This window comes from Alligator mississippiensis, chromosome 7, assembly GCF_030867095.1.
Source record: "Alligator mississippiensis isolate rAllMis1 chromosome 7, rAllMis1, whole genome shotgun sequence".
In the NCBI taxonomy this organism is placed as follows: domain Eukaryota; kingdom Metazoa; phylum Chordata; order Crocodylia; family Alligatoridae; genus Alligator; species Alligator mississippiensis.
This window is the reverse complement of record NC_081830.1, coordinates 21,486,556-21,506,995: the sequence shown is the minus strand read 5'-3', so window position 1 is coordinate 21,506,995 and position 20,440 is coordinate 21,486,556. Positions and strand designations below refer to the sequence as shown.

Here is a 20,440-nt window from a genome sequence, read left to right as displayed (position 1 = left end):
AGCACTCCTTTACCATCTGTGAGGCTTGGGGCACGGTATCAACATTGTTTTATCTAGGCCTGGCTGTAATTTGGCCCCCTTGTTCTTTCCAGGCTCTCCACAGCCCTGTCTGTCTCTGCACCCCCAAAACAGCCACACCTCCCTCTGGCACCAGGGTCTCTGTGCCCCCCAAATGCCACACCCCTCTCCAGCACCAGGTTCCCCCACTGCAGTGGGCCCCCTATGAGGCCTCCTCCTTCCCCAAATAGCCTCACCCAAACCACCGGTGTTATGAAACAATAAACAAAACACAAACCCCTGGGCTATAACATAATGCAGAAGACCAGGGTGTGCTTCATCCCCTTAAAAGCACAAAACTTCCTGTCTGGCCCTTAAATATCTTATAGGCAAGGGTAACTGCATAGCTCATGGAGCCCCATTAGCTCTAGGTGCAGCATATTAAGCAGTTGCTACATCACTGGGCACTTCCTCCCTGGAAGCTCCTTCCTCTCTGGCCAAGCAGGGAACTGCCCCCTTGTCCCATCCTGGGGTTTATATGGACCCAGGGCCATGCCCCTTCTAGTCAACTGACCATGTGCAGGTGCAGGCTAATTTGCTGTCTGGCTTGTTAACCTGGTAACCTGCACCTGGGCTTCTGCCTCTCTCTTTAGGCTCTCTCGCCAGGCACCAGCTCAACAGAGCAGCTCTAGACATCCCCTGCAGATGTAAGCATGGACTCTCTGTCAGCCCCACAGGGCCACTGAGAGCCTGCACACTCTGGGAGACCAAACTGCTCTTTCAGGGACTTCCCAAAGAGGCTCCTGTGCAGGGGTCCTTGTCCTGAGGGACTCCCCTGTCCTCATGCTGACATCAGAGGACGCTACCCTTGGTGAAGCTGGCCTTCAGCTGAGGGCTGTCACATACATAGTCCCTTGCTCCATCTCCCCTGAGCCCCAGCCTCCCCCACTGCTGGGATGGACAGTATGTGGGCTCCTGCTCCCCCTGCCTGCCCTTCCCAAGGAATGCAGCCTCTCCCACCTTTTTTCCCTGTTTCCCCTCTTCCTCCCCTTCCCTGCCTTGTACACCAAAATCCCCGTGCACCAGGGGAAGCCCTGCTGCTGGCTGAGAACTGAGCAGTGCCCCTTGGCACTCCCCTCTGCCTAAGTGCTGGCTCATGAGCTCAGCTGGCAGCGGCTGCACTCCCACATCTGGTTTGTATCACAGCTGGTTTCATGTCTTGTTAGGATTCTTCAATTATTATTATTATTATTATTATTATTACATAAAATATTTTCACTCTTACTTCTTTGGCACGTTCCCTTTCTGAGTCTTCTCTCTCTCTCACACACACACATACAAGAGAGTAATCCAGGGGCTACTGATGGGGCCCCACTGAAATGATCAAGTAGTGAAAAGATGTACAAGGACCTTCCTGAGGACAAGTGGGCATTAAAAGGGCCCTTTAGCAGCAAAGAAAGACATAACAAGCTGTGGACGGAAGCTGCAGCCAGACCATTCAAATTAGGAATCTGGCACAAATTTTTGACAGGGCGGATGATTAATCACCAGAAGAACCTGCCAAGGGCAGTGACACACTTCAGTATCAGCAGTCTTCAAGCCTAGATGCCCTTCAGGAAGATGTTTTAGTGCAGGACAAGTCATTGGACTCATAACAGGGATTGCCAGATGAAATTCCCTGAGCTGGCGTGTAAAGGAGGTCAGACCAGATGGTTTCAGCACAGAGCTATGTGCAATAATAAAGGGACTCCGTTTGGACTGCAAGAACTTGGGACTCTATTAGCAATGCCATGTGCTCCATATCAGGCTTGGAAAAGTACATGGAGCTTCCTAGTGTCAACCTCCAAGTCATCGCCGCTACAACTTCTGCTCCATCGTCACACACATGATCAACATTGAACCCTCTGCCTTTCATACCTGCACGTCCTGTCATGGGCAATCCCTCGCAGTTGAGGAAGATTGTCTTCTATGATTATCTTATCTGTGGGTCCAAAGATGGCTGACAGGCATATCTGTGGTCGACAGACTCTGTTGCAGCTTGGGTATGTTTCCATGTGGGGTGGGTAGCTCTGGTTTCTAGATTCAAACTGGGGCATGCTGTTTTTGCTGCTCCCATTTTTCTGTCTCCTGTTGTTATTATAAGGTTTCAAAGTACTGAGATCCCTGCAGCAGACTCTTCCTCCATTTGGGGCAGCCCGAGGCGATAGTCTCCCATGAGTTGATGTTGTATTTTTTTTCCAAGTTGGCCTTGAGGATGTCCTTGAAGCACTTTCTCTGCCCTCCTCTTAAGTGTATACTTTGATTAAGCTGGGAAAATAAAACTTGCTTGGGGAGTCAGCCATCTGGATGACATGGCTGGCTCAGCGAAGCTGATGTTGGATGATCATTTCCTCAATGCTCGTGGGGCTTGTTTGTGAAAGGATGCTAATGTTGCGTCCGTCTACCCATGGGATTCAAAGCATCTTCCACAGGCAGCATTGATGGTACTTCTCCGGTGACTTGAGGTGTCTCCTGTACTTTGTCCATGTCTCAGTTGCCCAGACATCTTCCAAAGTGACCTCAGAACAAACTCAGCTGGTACAGGTCAAGACTGGGTTCTTCAAAAGACCTCACAGGCCTCGGTCGGGTTTGCCTAAAAATCCTTTGCTGTTATAGTACTGGCTAACATGGGCATGGTTTTGTTGTTCAGGAGACACTTGTTTTCAAGGCAAGAACTCTAGTACAGCTGCAGTTAGAGGGGCAGAAAAGGCTATGATTTATTTCACATGGAGAATACAGGCCAGGAAAAGCACTTCTTCGCTGGTACAGGCTGGAAGAGGCTGCTGGCACTAGCAGTTTCCAAGAGCAGAGAAGAGCTCAAGCATCTCACCCTACTCAGTTCCAAGACAATGCCAAATAACACTGTCTCTATAAGAAAGAAAAGTGATGATGTGTGTCATAGCCCCCTGCTCTGGGTCATTATTTCACAGTCCTATTATGCCACCTTGCCAGCTCTCCCAGTGTTATCTTAGCCCTTTTGATAACTGGTGTGTTTTGTAGAACTTGCACTCCTGAAGCAGAAGGACGCTTTTACTTCTTGTTTCTGACCTGGTGGAGAAGAAGCTGAAAAGAAAATGACTCCCTGGGAAGGGACCCATAGCCAAGAGTCGTGTACAGAAAACTCTGAATTTCAGTTTAAAGCAGAGAAACAAAAACCAAACCAAACCCCTGTGATTGTTCAGGGAGGACCGGAGTCAGGGTTTTTCCTGTAGGTGATGTCATCACCCAAAGGCCCTGGCCAGAGCTCTAGGTTCGGTGTGGTAGACACTTTGTGGATACGCTAATACAAAAGCAAGTGATTCGTTGCTGCACTACACTTCAGGGAGGCATGCTGCAAAGGATGCTGACCTGTGTGCTGTGTGCCATGCGGTCCAGTGAAGGGTCACTGAACAGGAAGAGGGGAAACCTGGGCTTGGTCAATCATGCAATGGGCGACCTGTAGAAAGCTGCCTCTGCTCCCATCCCGGGTCTATTCTGACTATAGTTTTCCAGGCAGGGGCTGGCCCTGTGCAACACGTGGCAGCCCTTAGACCCCGTGGCAGCAGGAAGAGCCCATCTCAGAACGTGGCGCTGCCACCCATCACCCCCTTCTCTGCCTCCAAATGCCAGTGGTGCCAGCACACTCAAGTGCCCACCAGAGAAGTGCAGAATTCACTTAGCTGCGTAACTTCATGCTGGTCCCAGGCTGGTGCCTGTTGCTTATGTTGCACCGAGTCCCAGTGCAGCACATGAGCAGTTTCATTGAAGTGAGCAGTGTCTTCACTTCAACAGCCCACCCAGCCTGCTCCTTGGCTTTGCCAAGCAGCGGCAGTGAGAGCATGAACCCCGCAAGTGCTTCTGCCTGGCCCAGGCTGCAGAGTGCCGGCATCGAGGCAGTGCCAGCGCCGGGAGCCATAGCCCACGCAGGTCCGGGGATGCTGCAGGCAGCCGTGAGCAGCAGCAACACCTCCCAGCTGGACTCCCATGCCAGGCTCCAGCTGCCCCCCGTGGCTCCGGGCAGGCTGCCCCCAGGCCCAGCATGCAGGCAGGGACAGAGCACAGGCAGAAGCCGTGGGTGGGAAGCCTGTGTGTGGGCAGCAAGCACAGCACAGCCCCAGTGCTGAGGCCCACAACATCTGAGGGCCTGGTTTGTGCTACCTGTGCTCCCTTCATTCACACTGTGTGGGGAGCGCAACCTCTGCGGAGACCGTCTTGCAGCCCACTGCAAATGCTCCCCACTGTCATGGTGCCCATGCCAGGGTGAGCTCCTGCTGGGACTTCTGCTTTGGGAAATGGCAAACCTTGTTCAGATCCCTGCAGAGGAGGAGCAGGGGAGGCAAAGAGGTTGTCAAGTGAGGGCAGGCATTGGAGGAGGTGTTTGTAGTGTGGTAGCAGCCATCCTTGCAGGCAGCGCTCCTCCTCCGCTGTGCTGGTAGCATGTGGCCATGCCCACCAGGGGCAGAGGGGCCAGGGCTGACAACCAAGTGTGGGGGTGCAGATCAGACCACATGCATATCAGTGGCTGTGGCATTCCCTCTGTGGCCCCAAGGAGGCAGGAGTCTCCTCAGGCAAAGGCGTGACCTACTAACGAGGATGCTGTCCTTGCATCCATTATTCACCAGCCTCCAGGGTGACAGTGTCACTGTGCGTTAGCGCAGATCTGCCATCAATTATGCAGCGCTCTTATGGTTCAACACCAGTCCACCCACGTGGGAAGACCAGGAATCCAGGGCAGGCAGAGCCAGGCCCTGCAAAGCCTAGCCAGCTGTGCCCTCCGTGCCAGCCCCGGCTCTCTGGTCTTCCCTTGTTCCCCTTATGGGGAGCCTCACAGTGTGCCCAGACCCAGCATCTTGGTGACACAGCAGGGACGAGGTCTCCTCTCCCTGTAGCTCAGCCCTGCTGTGTAGGCTTAGGTCAAGGTCTTTGCTGTCCTGTGTGGGCTGTGGGGTGGCAGAGCGTTTTCCCTGGCACATGCTCAGCAGCACGCTGCATGGGGTTTGCATGTATGTACACACACTGCTCGGGTCATGAAAGTCTCTCTCCATCACAGTCATGCAGCACTTTATTTTCCATGGATCCTTGTCACAGGGCAAAGCTGGCTGTTTTAGAAGCGAGAGAGTCTGGGGTGAGCAGAAAGCAGTGTGACCCTCAGGTCTGGCCCCTGTGCGATGCACGGGCTCCTCCGACCTAGCCTGTCTGACCCAGAGCAGCTGTTGACTTCATGAAGCCACTGGTCTACTTCCCTCCCCAGCCTTGTCCCTACCTTGGGTTGCGATAAGCTGTTGCAAAGGTGAATTACAGCAGACAAAATCTGCACTGTGTTTAGTCAGGCTTTGGCTCCCAGCTGCAGCCCCTCTGCCTGCTTGCCTGACAAGACCTTTCTCCTTCCACTTCGTACCCTCTGCAGGTATTTATAGGCTGAGACCAAGTCGCCCCTTAACCTTCCCCTGGAGCTAAATGCTCTGAGCTCCCAACTTTCACTCTTTGATCATACTTGGGGCTCTCTCCTCACCCCTTTCTTATAAAGAGGCTCAGGGCTCTGCTGTGACCCCGTGATGTCCTTTAGTACAAGCCCCCACCCAGAAACCCTCTTTCTTCTCTCTACCTCCTATTTAATTCTGCAGAGCAGGCAGAGGGAAGGGAATTTTTTCTGACAAGACTTGCTGTGAGAAGCGCCTGAGGCAGGAGCAGGGAGAGGTGCAGGTAAGACCTTCCACCCTCTGGGCTCCAGCTGTGCCACCTGCCAAAGAGCAATCCTTGGCGAGGCGCTGAGGTCCAGGGCATCTGAACCTTGCATCCCTGACCCACAAAATTCAACCGAGAGCCATATAATTTTGGAATCCTTCTGAAAGGAACAGATGGGGTGCAAATGGGGTACAGATGGACTCTTCCTGAAATCACGGGGACTCAAGGGTGTGCCTTGAAGTTCAGCTTTCCTGAATCAGGGCCAGTGAGAGAAGTCTCCACAAAGCCAGCCGGCTCCTGAATTGCACCCAGGGACGTGACCAGTAAAGCTGTGGTGTGGGCTCCAGCGAAGGACGTGGCTTTCCCATCCCATGCGGGCCCTTGCTGCATCCTGCAGAGCAAAGGCAGAGAGGTGAGGAAGTGTTGGCAAAGACCTGCACAGTCATCACAAGTGTGTGCTGGAGACAGACCTAAGAAAGCAGGGGAAGGGTCCCAGACTGCTTGGGCTAGTGTGCCCAAAGAAAGCAGGGGACTACATTTACATTTCAAAGCAGAACCTGTAAGAAAGACTGGAATACCTGGGAAGAGACAGACACTGAATACATGCATGAGGGGTATGCTGTATGTGAGGGACGTGAAAAACATGCTATGGTCAAGGCAATCGGGACTCGTAGTAGAGATGATATCTTTTATATCATCTCTACTACAAGTCCTGATTGCTTTTTCCTCTAGACGGCTATAACCTGGACAACTGCTATGGTCAAGGCACCCAACAGGGAGAAGGGGTGCAGATTTGCCTATAAAAACTCAGAGAGAGATGAGGCCTGTGGGATGTTCTTGTCATCATCTATGAAGACCAATGGATCCTCCAGAAGGACTTTCTGAATACCTGGGTGAATCTCCCTCAGGATTACGTACAACTTACACAAGGGTTTCTGTTGTCTTTTTGGTTTATTGCATTGCATTTTAAGCTGTATGTGCTGTCATTGTGTCTTACTGGGCTGTGTCTTACTGGGCAAAGTTTTTCTCTTGTTCTTTGTCCTGTGCTTGAAGTTGTAAATTGCTGTGTTCAATACATGCTCTCTTCAGAGAATGAATTCAAGCATTTATGAATTCAGTGCCACTAACTAAAGTAACAAAGGTCTGCAGGGGCTGCTGAGCTGCCAGGGCTAGCCCACTTGTTTCTCTTGGAAGGGTGCACAGGGAGAGCTGGGTTCGAAGGGCTCTTGGTGGGAGCTCATCAGCCTGACAGGCAGCTCCCCTACGGGCTGCAGGCCTGGCCAGCCATTCCTGCAAGGCCCTGCTCTGCCAGGCAATGAAACAGCTCCTGGGTTAGTCCAATCTGTGCCCTAACTGGCCCTGTGTACTTCCTTCTGCTGAAGACAGTGTATGATGTGCGGCCGTCAATGGAGGGCAAAGTCAGTCATTGTGTGCTACTGTCCCTGTCAGCACTGCTGGTCACCTACCTGAGCTGCTGCTAAGCCCAGTAGATGGGAAGGTGGCTGCAGAGGATGTTGATGGTGGTGCCCAGGGTAGAGCGATCACCTGGGGGCATGGAGAAGCCCTTGTCCTGGCCTTCACCCTGTTTAGGAGTCAGGAACAAGCTGCTTTAGAGGCAGATTGGAACAGGTGACAAGCTGGAAGTGGGCTGACCACCCCCCTGACCGTGACCCCTTAGTAGCGGTTGTAGGCACTTCTGCTAATGTGAGCTGTTTTTCCACCCCTTCCAGCCCTGCTGTGAGAGTAGGGTTTCAAAGCTGGACAGCCTTCCTGATACCAAAAGCTTACAACAAGGTCACTATGCTGGAAATGTGTCCTGCTGCAGCAGGCGGTTTGCACAGAGAGAGGGGAGCCATGTGGGTGAGTGGTTCAGGCCTTGGGGCTCAGCTTCTGCTGCCTGGAGGCTCTTTGGCTTAATGGCAAAAGCAGGGGAGGAGGAGGCGGTGCTCCTGGATTCTGCACGTACCCCTGACCCAACTCGCTTTGTGCAGCATTTAACCTGCATGCAGTTCAGGTCTCTCGTGAGGATTAGTCTCTGTTCAGCAAAGGAGCCTCTGTACTCTCGAGGGGCATTGCAAGGAAGTTGGGGCCAGCTGGACCCACAAGGAGCCTGAGCCTGTGTTTGCATGGGTACAGAAGGATTATATAGATCCATGGCCAGCCCTTCAGGCAGACAGGCATTAGCCCATTGGATCTTGCACTGGTGGCTGCCAGCAAAACTGCAACACATGCTTGAATCTGGGCACCATCCCTGAAAGGTCTGATGTTGGGAGTCTGCACAGCCTCCTGTTTCATTACCTTTGCTGATGGCTTTTACCTACTGTGTCCCCTCTGGACCCTGTATTCCAGATGGCATGAGAGCCATCTCCCCTCCATGCCCAGCCTGGCCCAGGCTGCATGGGTCTAGCTGGGTGCTCACCTGGTGATACTGGAATGCCTTGGTGATGGCATCCAGGCCCTGGATGTTGTCCTTGTCCATCCTGGTGACGTAGCAGGCTTGGCCCAGCCAGGATCTATAGCCGATGAGCAGCTATTTGCAGACAGAGCACATGCTGGTTTAACCCCGGTTTCCCCTTACCTGGCTCATACTCACTGGAGCTGCATGGCTGCCTTTGATCACACAGCCTCTTTTGCCTCCCCTAACATTGCCCCTCCATGCCCCTCTTGTTCCCTGGCTGTAACATGCAGCCCACGAGACTTTTCACTCCTCTGTGGGCCTGTCCTTCAGTGACTGCAAAGCCACTGGCAGAGATGGGCTGGCCCCCTCTCGCAGCTTGGGGCACTGGGTCCATATGACCCACTTGCCTGCCTCCACAAAGGCTTGGTTTTGTGGATTAAGTCTTTGCAAACACAGACCCTGACTGCTCACCTCCCTGCCCCTTCCCCAGCTCCCTCTCTCTTGCTGCCAGAAGCAGCACAGCATCCTTCACCCTGCCCCATCCAGCCCATCTCCAGGGCTGGAGCTCCTTTTTGCTTGCATGGGGGTTGGTGACTGAGTGGTAGGGGGTGGGGGACGGACTGCTGTTAGGAGCTCCCAGGTACTGACAGCTCCTGAGGCAGGTCAGTGTGCTTGGCCAGGCCAGTGCCCAAGCACCCTGCTTACCTTGCTGTAGTCATATACAGCCGTGGCAGGGTTGTTGGCTCCTGCATTGAGGTGGAAAGTCGCCGCCTCTTCTTCCCATGCCCTGGCAGGCCATGATGCTTCCCCTTCCAGTGCCTTGGCCGTCATCTGCAGAACCTGGGGGGAGCACGGAGGTAAGGAGCAGGGCAAAGCGTGGTAGGGCACCTTTTCCCCAGCAGCAGGAAAAGCCAAGTGGCTCCGCTGTGCCTGCCCACAGACCAGACTCAGGGCTGTAGCCGCGTCTGCTCAGAGACGTCTGGAGCAGCCCACGGACACTTTGGAGGGCTCTTCCTTCCTCTCTGCCTTCTCACAGCTGTATCTTCTCCTCCCTGCCAAGTTTAAGGTCCCTGTGTCCCACCCAGCGCTGGAAGGGGGAGTTTTATCTGAGAGTGGCTGCTTGTTTTTTCCTGGTGTCAATGTGACAGAGCCAGGCCTCCCCTTCCCACAGAGGGAGAGACTGGAGCTGGGCTCTGGCCTGTGGCATGGTTTGTTACTAGTTCTTTGAAGGGCCATCTCCTATCTCCTGGCCCCTGGTATTGCTGATTCCCAGCTGTGCTCTGTCTTCGCTGCCCCATCCCTCTCTCATCCTCTGCTGATGTCACTAGTCCCCTCTGCATCTAGGTGTGCCCTCAGTACCTACACACAGCTGCTCTGGCCCCGCAGCTCAGCTCCATTTGTGCCAGAGGTTAATATGCAGGCAGGGTGACAGCATTGCCTGCCACTCATATAAGTCCCACTTTGTATGTGCACAAGGCTGCCAGGGTGGCTGGTTGCATTGGCACATGAATTTAGCTGTCCCTGTGTACTGCTGTGTGTGACTGCATGCCCCTGGCAACTGGGTGCCTCCTCCTTGACTTACAGCCTCAGAGTGCTCCTGGGTGATGTGCAGCCCCAGCAGCAGGGCCCCCACGATAACCAGCACGACCAGCACGACGATCACCACGATGATCAGGATCCTCTTGAGGTGCAGGGAGTGGCCGATGAGCTTGGGGAGGCTGCAGAGCAGCCGTGGCAGGCAGCACAGGTAGCGCAAGCAGCACCCACACCCAAGTTGGCAGCAGGACTCGCACCCGGGGCAGGCACTGCAGCAGGTAGTGCAGCCAGGACAGCCATCCCCGCAGCCCATGCAGGAGCAACAGTCACCACAGCTAGGACAGGTGGGGATGCTGGGGATGGGGCTGGGGCTGGGACAGGGGCAGCAGCTGGAGCAACAGCTGGGGCAGCAGTCAGCACAGCTGGGGCAGCAGTCAGCACAGCTGGGGCAGCAGCAGCAGCAGTCTGGGCTGCAGCAGCTGGCATCACAACAATCCAGCTCCGACTCCAGGGCATCATACCCCTGTGGAGACAAGCCAAGGCGGACCCCCATGAAGAAGGGAGGAGGTTACAGGGATGGGAAGGAGGTGGGAGGAGGAGAAAGACATGCAGGGAGAGAGACCAGGGGCACGATGGGCAGGGCCTTGTCCTCCCACTCCTCATATCCCTAGGTGTTGTGCACAGCAGCAAGCTGGGTCACAGCCCGGGGGCTGTGCAGGCTGGGGCCATGCAGGCTGGAGACCTGGCTGATAGCCTCACCCAGCCTGGGGAATGCTGGCTGGGTTGGAGGGCCGTAGCTCTCTCTCCCTCTGCCAGTCACCATCAGATTTTTCAGATGGACCTGCTGGGTTTTGGAGGGGCTCTGTCAGTGGCTCTGGGCCCAGATGGGCTCTGCGGCTCAGTTGGCATTGGAAGAACAGGAGGGGATGGGAGAAACAGTAGCCATGGATGTATACGCTGGTACATGCCTGCAGATGTGCATGCAGAGGTGGCCACACAGGCATAGACACAGCTACAGGGGACAGGAGAGCTTTTCTGTCCCCTTTGGCCACAAGAAAAGGGGTGAGACTGAGTCTTACCAGTGGGTCCTCAGACAGAGCCTCCTTCATGCTGATTTCCATCTTGCCTCTCCTCTTGCAGGACCAGGCTGTCCCTTGGGCATCCCTACAGCAGGGAAGGACTTATATAGAGGGTTGTGCAGGGGTGGGAAGTGAGGGGGGAGCTCTCCAGCCCCCTTGAAGGCCCTTTCGGCCCCAGCTTAGGCATTTGCTTCACTCCTCTCTTGTTTGCCCACCTGCTTACCCAGAGCCAAGTCCCAGATAAGCCCCTCGGAACAGGTCCATCAAGAGTCCCTAAGGGCTCTTGTCTTAGGGCACATGGGGCTCTTGTTGCCCTGAGAGCTGCCCCTTCCGGGGGGCTGATGGCCAAAGCAAACCAGCTCAGGCAGGCCATGACTTTCAAGCTGAAGTGTCCCAGAAGCCAGCTCTGGCTCATTGCCCTAGCCTCTCAGCCTGCTCTACTGCCTGGAAGTGCTTCAAAGACAAAGCCTCAATTCAAACTTTCTTTAAACCCCACCAGTCTGAGAGCTCCCAGGTCACAGCAGAGATGGGGGGGGGGGGGGAGGCAGGGAAAGCATATTCAGTAAGAGCCTGAACTCGTGTCGTTTCCAACCTGTTGCCCAATCTCTCCAGTGCTGGGACCTGCCAGGAAGGGGTGCACTGCTGTATCTTTGTGCTGGTACCATTCCTGGCTATAAGGTCAGGGGCAACATGGACAGCCCAAAGGGCTGGAAGGGGCTGGAGGTAGGAAGAAGGACAAGTCTGGCTGGGACTTGCAGCTGGGGGAGGCTGCCTGCTCAGAGAGGGGTGCCTGGGGGAAGCACCCCTGCAGTGGAGCAGAATGAGGCTGGGGTCCTACGAGAGCCTTGCTGATGTGGGGCATAGGCTTAGTGCTGGCCTTGCATGGGGGAGCATTCACTCACTGGTGCACATGGGGCATTGCAGCAGAACACAACAGGGCTGGGAGGGACGCCAGCAGCTCATCTCTTCTGGCCCCTGCTCCCTGTCTGGACCAGCCCAGATAAATGCATGTCCAGCCCGTGTTCACAACCTTCCAGTGGTGGGGACTAAGCAGCTTAAGCCTTGCCAAGCCATCAGGATGGTGTCCTGGCCCTGCTGGAGCCCATGGCAAAGCTCCTATAGACATCACAGGGCAAAGTTCCCACCAGAGCCTCCCCCAACCTTACTGCTGCCCTTGCCCCCCACTGCTGGGTCTACATCTGTCCGTCTGTCTGCATGTCCCACCCCTCTGTTCTTCTGTCTAGCCCTGTGTGCACCTCTTTTGTGTTCAGCTGCTGTTTGATATAATGTTCCCATCTTGCTGCTCTTCATGGTGGTCCCAGCACTCTTCTCTCATTGCACTGGTAGCAGCCAGCAAAACCTCAGTGGAGGATGGAGCCTCTGGCACCTCTCTCATGCCAGGACAAACCTCTGCTGGGGTGGGGTTTTGCATTGTTAAAATGGTTGTTGCCTTCCTGTGGGGTTTGTCAGCCAGTTTGGTTCAGACTGGCCCTGGCATTGGCAGAGGGCTTAGAGGACAGAAAGTGTGTGTCTGGATTAGCATATGCTGTATAGGTGAAGACCAGGGTCTTTTGGGTAGAGGTGTCTGTGCATGGGTTTACTGGGTTGCTTGGCGCACCTGGGTGCTTAATGCCAGTCTGGTGGTGGAGAGATCATTTCAAGATGAAGGTCATCTTGACTCCAGTGAAGGTCAGACTGAGGATTTGCCTTGTTGCCCCTAGGAGCTGGTTTCCTAGAGCTGGTTCCTTGGCTGAACTGATGGGGAACATATTCTCCCAGGTCTCTCACACTGCCCTAGGATCTGTGATCTGCTGGTTTGGTTTTCTGCATGGGGAAATTTTGGTTTTTGCCATTGCCAGAGCATGTATTGCCTGCTTCAGGGCTCAGGACTGAAGCTTAACCTAGCAAGGGCAGCTGCTTGGGAGCCAGTGCAGGGACATGAGCACAGGCCTGGGGTGCTTGCACAAGCCTGAGTCTTGGAGCAGGCAGGCAGCTCCACTCTGTACCAGCTGGAGCCTGGGCATCCTCTATTTTGCTTCTCTCTCCCTGGGGTACAGCTTGACTTGGCTGCCCTTCCTGCGAGACCAGCTCTTGAATGCAGTCCGACACCAGACCTTGAGCTAGCCGGCAGCTCCAAGTGTCCTGAGGCATGGGTATTCCCAGCTGTCTGCAGGGACCTGGAGAAACAAGGAAACATGGCACGTTCCTCCCCCACAAGGTACCAGGCCCCTTGCTAGGCACCTGGGTCTTTGCTCCCTGCCAGCAGCTCTATTCACTAGGCTTTGTCTGGTCAAGTGGGTGCCCTCCAGGGGAAGGTTTCTTTGCATCCGTACCCCTACTCTGCACAATATGTTTCTTTGGTGCTGTGTGGGGAGGAGACCAATGTTTAAGCACCTCTTGGGGATGTTTCCTCTTAAACACTTCATGCCGGTGAGTGGCCTTAGAAGCATTCTCAGCTCCTTGCATTGCAGAGCCCTTCCCAGATGTCTCCAGCTTACCACCCTCAGCCTCCCTCCCTTGCTCTGAGAACATGCTCTTGTTCAGCTCACATGCTTGTCACCAGCACCAAGTGGGTAACACCAAGACCAGAGACTTCAAAGGATGGAGTGGAGACAGGCACGTAGGCTTATTGGTGGCTCACTGTTGCAACACACTGGCATGTGGCTTGGCCCGGTGTCCCCAGGGGCTGGTTCATTACATCTTTATGGTGGCAACTAGGGCCTCCATCCACCGGCTATTTCCAAGCCTTGAACATTTGCTGCCAGCCAGTGAGCTCTTGCATATAATTTGCTGGTCACTGCATGCTTAGGCAATCCCATAGTAATGAATCAAGGGCTTGGACCCCACTTCCTGGGCATATCTGCCAGCTTTTAGGGGTTAGTGACTGGACTGGCCAGACCACTCCTGACTTTGCTGGTGCTGGATCTCAGCTGCTCCTACTACATGCTATAGCAGCAAATTTCAGGTCAGGTGAAAATGTTGCCCTGTCTAGTTGTTGCTTATTCTCTGGGAGAGTTGGTCTGGGGCTGGAGTGTTGGATCCAAACTTTCCCTGTGTTCAGGGATGTTCAGATCCAGGGTTTTTTTTCAACTTGGTTAATAAACAAGGAACAGCAAAGGCCTGACTGAAGAGTTGGGAGTTTGGGAGATGCCAGAGTGCCCTGTGTATCATGGTCCCTCTTATTCAGCACCTGTTTTGGGATCACTTTCACCTGCGGCTGTGGCAGTAGGGCACTTGATCCCCATCTCCCCAGCTCAGCAACTTGAGCCTCTGCTGATGGCATCAGGCTTCTCGGATGCTGCATTAGGAGGCTGAAGTGAGCAGTAATGAAAGCAGGTGCTGAGGTACAGGGGTCATGCTGCTGCGCCTGCTAAGGTGAGGTGCCTGCTTCTGACAGCAGTGCCTGCTGGTGCCGAGCAAGGCAGTCCCTTCCTGAATCATGGCCCCGAGTGTGTGCTTATTTGTCTCCTTTGTCCCTGGCAGCAGGAGATTTTCTCCCTGTTGGCTGAGGACAGCGACAGGGTTGGGATTTTCCATGCACTGCACTGAGGGCCGTGCGTCTAACCCCCGCAGACAGCTCTGCAAAACTCAGCCCAGGGCTTAGTACTGGTTGTACTTCATTTGGCCCTTGCATTCCTCCAGCTAGAGCTTTGCTGTGTTAACTGGAGTCATTTGATGGGGCCTGGCTGCACTGAAAGCTGCCTGGACCAGAACTAGGCACCACTTATGCGACTGACTCTTTTCAGGCTTTGGGGTGAGTTGTGTCCTGCGGGAGCAAAGTGAATTCAGACACTAGCCAGGGCATGTGCCAGAGTAGTGCCTCAATGCTCCAAGTCAGGACTGCTGTGGTAGGTGCTGTACAAAACACTGTGATCCCATACACATACCTATCTATGGTACCTAATGCAGCAGGGTCCCCATAATCCCTCCTTAGAAGATGCATGGTCTCCCAAGACAAAGGGCAGGAGATGAAACAGAGGCAAAGTGCTTTACCCAAGATCTGAGAGTATGCCAGAGGCAGAGCCAGGAAGGGAACTCAGGTTTCCTGATTACTGGCCGTATCCATCAGACTAGGCTGTTGATTACATGTGACACGGCCATGCAGTCCTACTACGTGAACGCATATGGGCCTTGGTATGGTGCCAAGCAAGTTCACTTAAACAAGTGCTGCCTGGGGGTGTCTGGAAGAGAAGGGCAAATCCTCAGGCCACTTGATGAAGAGAATGAAGAAAGCAGAAGTTTGGTTTCATGGCGCTTTTTATTTTCAAACAGTAGCATCAGTTCATAAGCAAACAGTCCCTTCTCTTTGCATTGCAAGCTCCCCCTGGAAGCCCAGCTGCTAGGAATCACAGCAGATCAACTGCTTCGCAGTGCTTAGAGCAACGGCAATCCGGTGGCTGCTAGTGCCCAGCCCCAGCAGGCAGTGGGCTGTGCCACCATGTGATTGCATGCCAAACGTAGCCATCAGAGCAGAAGAGAAGCCTGGAGCTGCAGGTAGGCAGGAAGCGGCAAGGGCATCACCCCTCTTTTTGGGGCACTGGTTGGGACCTTGACGGTGCCTGTAAGGTGAGCATAGGAGCATGAGAAGCCATGCCTGTATGTACCATGGCCACAAAGAACCCCCTAGAGCAGTGGTTCTCTACCTTTTTAGACTCAAGGCAAGGCACCCCATGTTAGAATCAGGGCACCCCTTAGAGGATGCCTGCTCTTCGTTTTCACTTGCTTTTTGACTACTACAGAAAAATAATAGAGTGAAGAACTCAGAAAGACCACAGCAGGTCAGAACTTATTTAACACAGTAAATATTTATTCGAAGTCGCTGGGTTTATCGCATGACTCGTGTGCACATCTAATAGTGCTAATATTGTGTGGCATCCCTGAAAGGATTTCAAGGCACCCCAGGGTCCTCACCACCCTGGTTGAGAATCACTGCTCTAGAGACAGAAAGGTCTGCTTTGGGCAGGTTTCTGTCTTAGTGTTTATTACTCAGTTTGTGGTAGCAAGGTCCCAGCTGAGACAGGGTACCCCACTGAGTGGGGTGTGGTACAGTGCAGCACAGCCCCTGCCTCGGGAGATTTTACTCTTAATAGACAAGGCAGATGAAAGAGCCCATGGCAGAGCAGGCTGGCGCTGAGCAGGTGGGTTGCTGGGCTTTTTATCAGTTACATAGAGACACACATTCAACTTGCTCCTTGCTGGCTCAATGCTGGAAGCTGAATGGTCAGGATGGGATTTGCTTGTGGCCAGGCTGGGGTTGGGTCGAGGGCTTGTTGCTTTTCCAGCTGGAGTGGGGGTATGTGCTGAAAAGGGAGGAAGTATGCTGCCAGCAGTGCTGCTTGTCCAGCTCCTGGGCAAACCCAGTGCCCCTCTTCACTGTGCTCACCCACCTGAGCAGCTGCTAGGCCCAGTAGATGGGAACATTGCTGCAGAGGATGTTGACAGTGGTGCCTAAAATGGAGCGGTCAGCCAGAGGCACAGGGAAGCCCTTGCTCTCCTTTTCCTTGCCCTGCTTGAGCTGCAACAAGAAATAATAAAATCAGACACATGTGGTTTCCCACCCATCAGTGGCACGGTGAGTTAGAGCCAGGCCTGGGGGCTACAACTCCTGGATGTAGCCAGGTCCAAACTGTGTGCTCAGGTCAGCTTTTCCTCTGGGGAATGCAATGCCCATGATGCTCCAAGGTGTCCTCCACGACCACTGCACTGCATTAGCAATGCTCCCCCAGTGCAAACACTGCTTTGCCATAATATTGAGCTTGCACGCATGTTGGAGGGGCAGCATTGTCCAGTAGTGGGGCCAGGGTGAAGGCTTCTGGGTCGTTTCCCCGCTAGCCATTTTTTTGACAGGTGACCTTGGTGAAGTAATTTTCCACCTCGGCTTCCAGTTTGCCTATTAGGAAAATGAATAGCTTCCCTCTGCTCTGCATGAGTGCGGGGCTGGATCGATTACCTTGGCACAGCCCTCCGAAAGCCCTGGACAGGTGCCACTGCACAAAAGCAGTTTATGCCATGCGTGCAGCCCCATATGGCTGCATTCAAGCCCTGTCTGTGGGGGTGGGCAGAGGGCTCTTGGGCTGCCCCGCAAGCTGCTCGGGGCCTGGGCTGCCTGGGCAGGGGCAGCAGGAATCCTCTGAATAGCCATGCAGCAGTGGAGTTGTGGGCCCCCCACATAGCCTGTTGCCTGCAAAGCTGGGTCCTGTATCCAGGACCCTGTTCCTCCCAAGGCAAGTGAACCAGGACTGTGCAGCTTGCCATCTCCCAAGTAACCAAAGAACATCCTGCATCCTCTGCAATGTGTTGGTCTTTCCTGGTGTCCTACCCTCAAGAGCCATCTGCCCTGTGCTCCCCTCCATACCCAGAAGGCCCACCTGGGTGCTCACCTGGTGATACTGGAATGCCTTGGTGATGGCGTCCAGGCCCTGGATGTTGTCCTTGTCAATCCTGGTAATGTAGCAGGCTTGGGCCAGCCAGGATCTGTAGCTGATGATCAGCTGTTTGCAGACAGAGCACATGTTGGCTTCAGCCCTGGTTTCCTTCATGGCAGCACCTCATTTGTGCTTACCAGAGCTGCATGGCTGCTTCCAGTGGTGCAGCCCCTTCCACCTTTTGGCATGCACATTGCCCATCTGTGCCTTGTTTCCTGCCTGCCACACATAGCCTACAAGTCCCTTACCCCTTCCATAGGCCTGTCCTTACCCTAACTCTTGCCCTTTCATTTGGACCAAAGGTGCACCTCCCTGTCTCTCTGCTGATCACACAACACTGAGCAGTATTATCTTGCACTCTCTTCCCCTGACGAGCGGTTTCTCCACATCCATCTTGGACTCCTTTGCTCAGTACTTCCAAGAGGCCCGTGGAGAGACAGCACTTGACATCAGCTTAGTGCTGGCCCCAAGCCACAGAACCCAGAGATCCAGGGGCAAGGGCATATTTACATCTGGGGGCTGTGGACTGAGCCTGTTAATGAAACACCAGCACTGTCTCAGTTCGGTCTTCATTCAGCGTCAGCACCTTGACTTGTGAGATCAGGGCATAGCATGGGCCCCTGGGTTGCAACCCACCTCAGTCTGACCTACCAGCTCCCACCCAGGCCCAGCTGCTTACTTTGTTGTAGTCATACACGACCATGGCAGAAGAGTTGATGCCTTCCTTGACATAGAAAGTCCCTGCTCGTTCCTTCCTGCTCATGGAGAGCTGCTGTGGGGACTCCTCCCCATCCTGGCCCTGGATGGTCATTCGCAACACCTGGAAGCCAAGAAAATCCTCAGAGTCAGGTCTGACCAGAGCTGGGAGACAGGTGGTCTGAAGCAGGACAGGCAATGGTGCATCAGACGCTTGCTTCCATTGCTTGAGGAGGCACCCGCAGTGTCTCCCCCCATCAGTCCTGCCAGCCTCATGCAAGCGGAGACATTAGCAAACCAGGCCCTTAGGTTGGCACAGCATCCAGCGTCGGTTGTTGCTAAGATGTTTCTGGGTTTTTTGGTTTCTTTGCTGGCCTTGCTAATCAAGCCCCATTCCTCTAACATCCTGCCACAAACCCCATTTGCACTTGCCCACAGCTCCACCTACTCTCTTTGTATACCTGTGTACATGGCAGAGCAGCCCCTTTGGCCACCCCCGAGCACTAGCACAGTGATGCATATATTTTTGCATGTGGGTAATGCCCCACTTACCGTTTCTGTGTGCTTCTCAGTGATGTGCAAGCCCAGCAGGAGGAAGCCCACGACCACCACAACCAGGAGCACGAGCACCACCACAACAATCAGGAGACACTTGACCTGGTGGGGAATGCAGGGAAGCCGAGGGGAGGCTGTGTACCTCTGGGGGAGCACAAGAGGAGAGAAGGTTAGCACTAGACATAAGAGGAACCAGGGTATGATCGCAGGAGATGGCCCTGGGTCAGGGGTTGATTCATCGAGGGTAAGGGTGTGAGGATGCTCCTTACCGGAGGCGCCTCTACCAGAGCCTCCTTGCTGCTAATGTCCATCTTTCCCCTTGTCCTGTAGTCTTCAGTTTTTCCAGTGTCCTGCCAGCTTCTGAAGAGCCTGTGGGTGGCAAGAGGCTTATATAGCGGATGCTGAGGAGCTGGAGAAGAGAGCGGCGCTGGGACTCTCCAGGTTCTCTGGCTCCAGGTCAGGAGTTCTTGCAGGCTATGTTTGCTCGGGGCCCTTCAGAGCCGGCTCCCAGATAAGCCCCTGGGAACCTGTTGGCTGAGAGTCTCTGAGGGCTCTTGGCCCTGGGGGCACTTGTACACGTTACGATTGGCTCCATGCTCTTTGTTGCCCCAGAAGATGTACTTGCAAGGAATATGAGGGCCAAAGCAAACCCACTCTGAGAGCCTGGTGCTGCCCTTGGGGTTGGAGTATTCCAGCCTGTCAGTATGGCCTGGCTCGGCACCCCAGGTCTCCCAGACAGCTCGGGCACCTGCAGGTGCTTCAGCTATTCAAAGGAAAAGCTGAAAATTAAGGGCCTTCCAGGCTGTGCAGATCCAAGCTCAGGTTCCCACTGCTTGCTGACTGGCCTGGTCTGGGCACTTCCCAATGTGCCAGCTGTCCCGAAGTGACGTCTGACCTCACTGCTAGGTGCCAGCCAACCTGTAGCCCAGCTCGAGGCTGCTCAGACCTTCACCTGCCTGCATTGCCTCCGACCCCACCTGCAGCTGCCTGTGAACCTTGGGAAGGAACAAAGAGGGACTGTGGTCGTGGCACGCCGTCTGCAACCTGTAAGCTGCTCATCCTGCAGGTCCAGAGTGTGCACGGAGCAGAGGCTAGGTGTTCGAACCCAGGCAGCACTTTTCAGTCTTTGTGATGGCTTTGCAGACTCTGGGTGCGTGCCAGCCCCTTCAGTGGCCTGGGGTATTCTCCTTGCTCAGTACAGGATGTTCTGTGCCCAGTCTTCCTGCTTCCTTGCAAAGTGCCCACCCTGGAGAAATCTGGATAGAGCAGAGCCCCATGCCAAACAAATGAAACTGCCTGGATCAACTGGACTTCACTGTTTCAGTGAAGCCCTGAGGGGGATTCTAGCTGGCAGCTCCCTCTACCCATCTCCCCTCTCCACCCGGGATCTAAGGGAAGACCCCCCAGGCTGGTATGCGGCTACTCCCCCCTTGCTCTGCCTTTGTTAAGCCCTGTGGTTCTTGTTTATTTGCTGCCAGCATCTCAGCCTCACTGCCCAGCTGCAGCGGGTAAGAATGCCCTCTATAGAGCCATCACTCATTGTTGGCTGGGAGAGAGCGGTGCCTGGGACGGCAGCTGAGACCCAGTTTTTGACTCATAAATTAGCCAGGAGCAGCTCCAGTATGGCTCCCCAGGGACAGGTCAGATAGGATGGGGGTGGGACAGTTAGGATGCAGGGGGCAAAGGGGAAGATTGGGGGTCTTGGTAGGGCACTGCAGACCCCAGTACCCAGAGGGGTGTGAAAGAATCAGGCTGGGGGCTCAGGCCAGGCTACAACTCTTGTGTCAAGCAGATGCAAACTCCCCTGTAATGATCTCAAACACATGTATGTGCATCGGTGTTCATGCACGCATATCTGGGGCATAGGCAGCCTGTGCACATACTAGCCAGGCAGTCGCACATCAACTCCCCAGCCCTCAGGAACCCAGTCCCAGCCCTCTGCAGCTCATGCTCATGCTCATGCTCACATGCATGCACAGCCTTGCACTCAGGCTCATACATTGCGTGCCATCCACACTGCCGGTGCCTTACATATACACACATACCTGTAC

The 20,440-nt window shown here is 54.4% G+C and overlaps 2 protein-coding genes across 2 annotated transcripts; both read right to left on the bottom strand.

Annotated features, from left to right (window-relative positions):
- Window positions 1-5,844: 5,844 nt before the first annotated feature.
- Window positions 5,845-9,034, bottom strand: LOC109284153 (pulmonary surfactant-associated protein C). Its single transcript, XM_019491546.2, has 4 exons — window positions 8,804-9,034; window positions 8,120-8,230; window positions 7,167-7,282; window positions 5,845-6,091 (listed from the first exon to the last, which is right to left on the bottom strand). The coding sequence occupies exons 1-3, from the start codon at window positions 8,927-8,929 to the stop codon at window positions 7,178-7,180; spliced, it is 342 nt and encodes a 113-aa protein (XP_019347091.1). The 5' UTR covers window positions 8,930-9,034; the 3' UTR covers window positions 5,845-6,091; window positions 7,167-7,177.
- A 7,077-nt stretch (window positions 9,035-16,111) lies between these two features.
- On the bottom strand, window positions 16,112-18,700 carry LOC106737755 (pulmonary surfactant-associated protein C). Its single transcript, XM_019491545.1, has 5 exons — window positions 18,659-18,700; window positions 18,387-18,533; window positions 17,818-17,958; window positions 17,094-17,204; window positions 16,112-16,228 (listed from the first exon to the last, which is right to left on the bottom strand). The coding sequence occupies exons 1-5, from the start codon at window positions 18,698-18,700 to the stop codon at window positions 16,112-16,114; spliced, it is 558 nt and encodes a 185-aa protein (XP_019347090.1).
- Between the last annotated feature and the right edge of the window lie 1,740 nt (window positions 18,701-20,440).

What these genes read in the sequence shown, in the direction of transcription:
- LOC109284153 (XM_019491546.2), bottom strand. Translation starts at nt 8,929, where the DNA reads ATGACGGCCAAGGCACTGGAAGGGGAAGCATCATGGCCTGCCAGGGCA. An exon ending in CTGTATATGACTACAGCAAG is followed by an intron (nt 8,231 to 8,803) that starts GTAAGCAGGGTG and finishes GTCTGCAAATAG; the next exon opens with CTGCTCATCGGCTATAGATC. An exon ending in AGGCATTCCAGTATCACCAG is followed by an intron (nt 7,283 to 8,119) that starts GTGAGCACCCAG and finishes ACTCCTAAACAG; the next exon opens with GGTGAAGGCCAGGACAAGGG.
- LOC106737755 (XM_019491545.1), bottom strand. Translation starts at nt 18,700, where the DNA reads ATGGACATTAGCAGCAAGGAGGCTCTGGTAGAGGCGCCTCCG. An exon ending in CTGAGAAGCACACAGAAACG is followed by an intron (nt 17,959 to 18,386) that starts GTAAGTGGGGCA and finishes CTTGGCTTCCAG; the next exon opens with GTGTTGCGAATGACCATCCA. An exon ending in AGGCATTCCAGTATCACCAG is followed by an intron (nt 16,229 to 17,093) that starts GTGAGCACCCAG and finishes TTCTTGTTGCAG; the next exon opens with CTCAAGCAGGGCAAGGAAAA.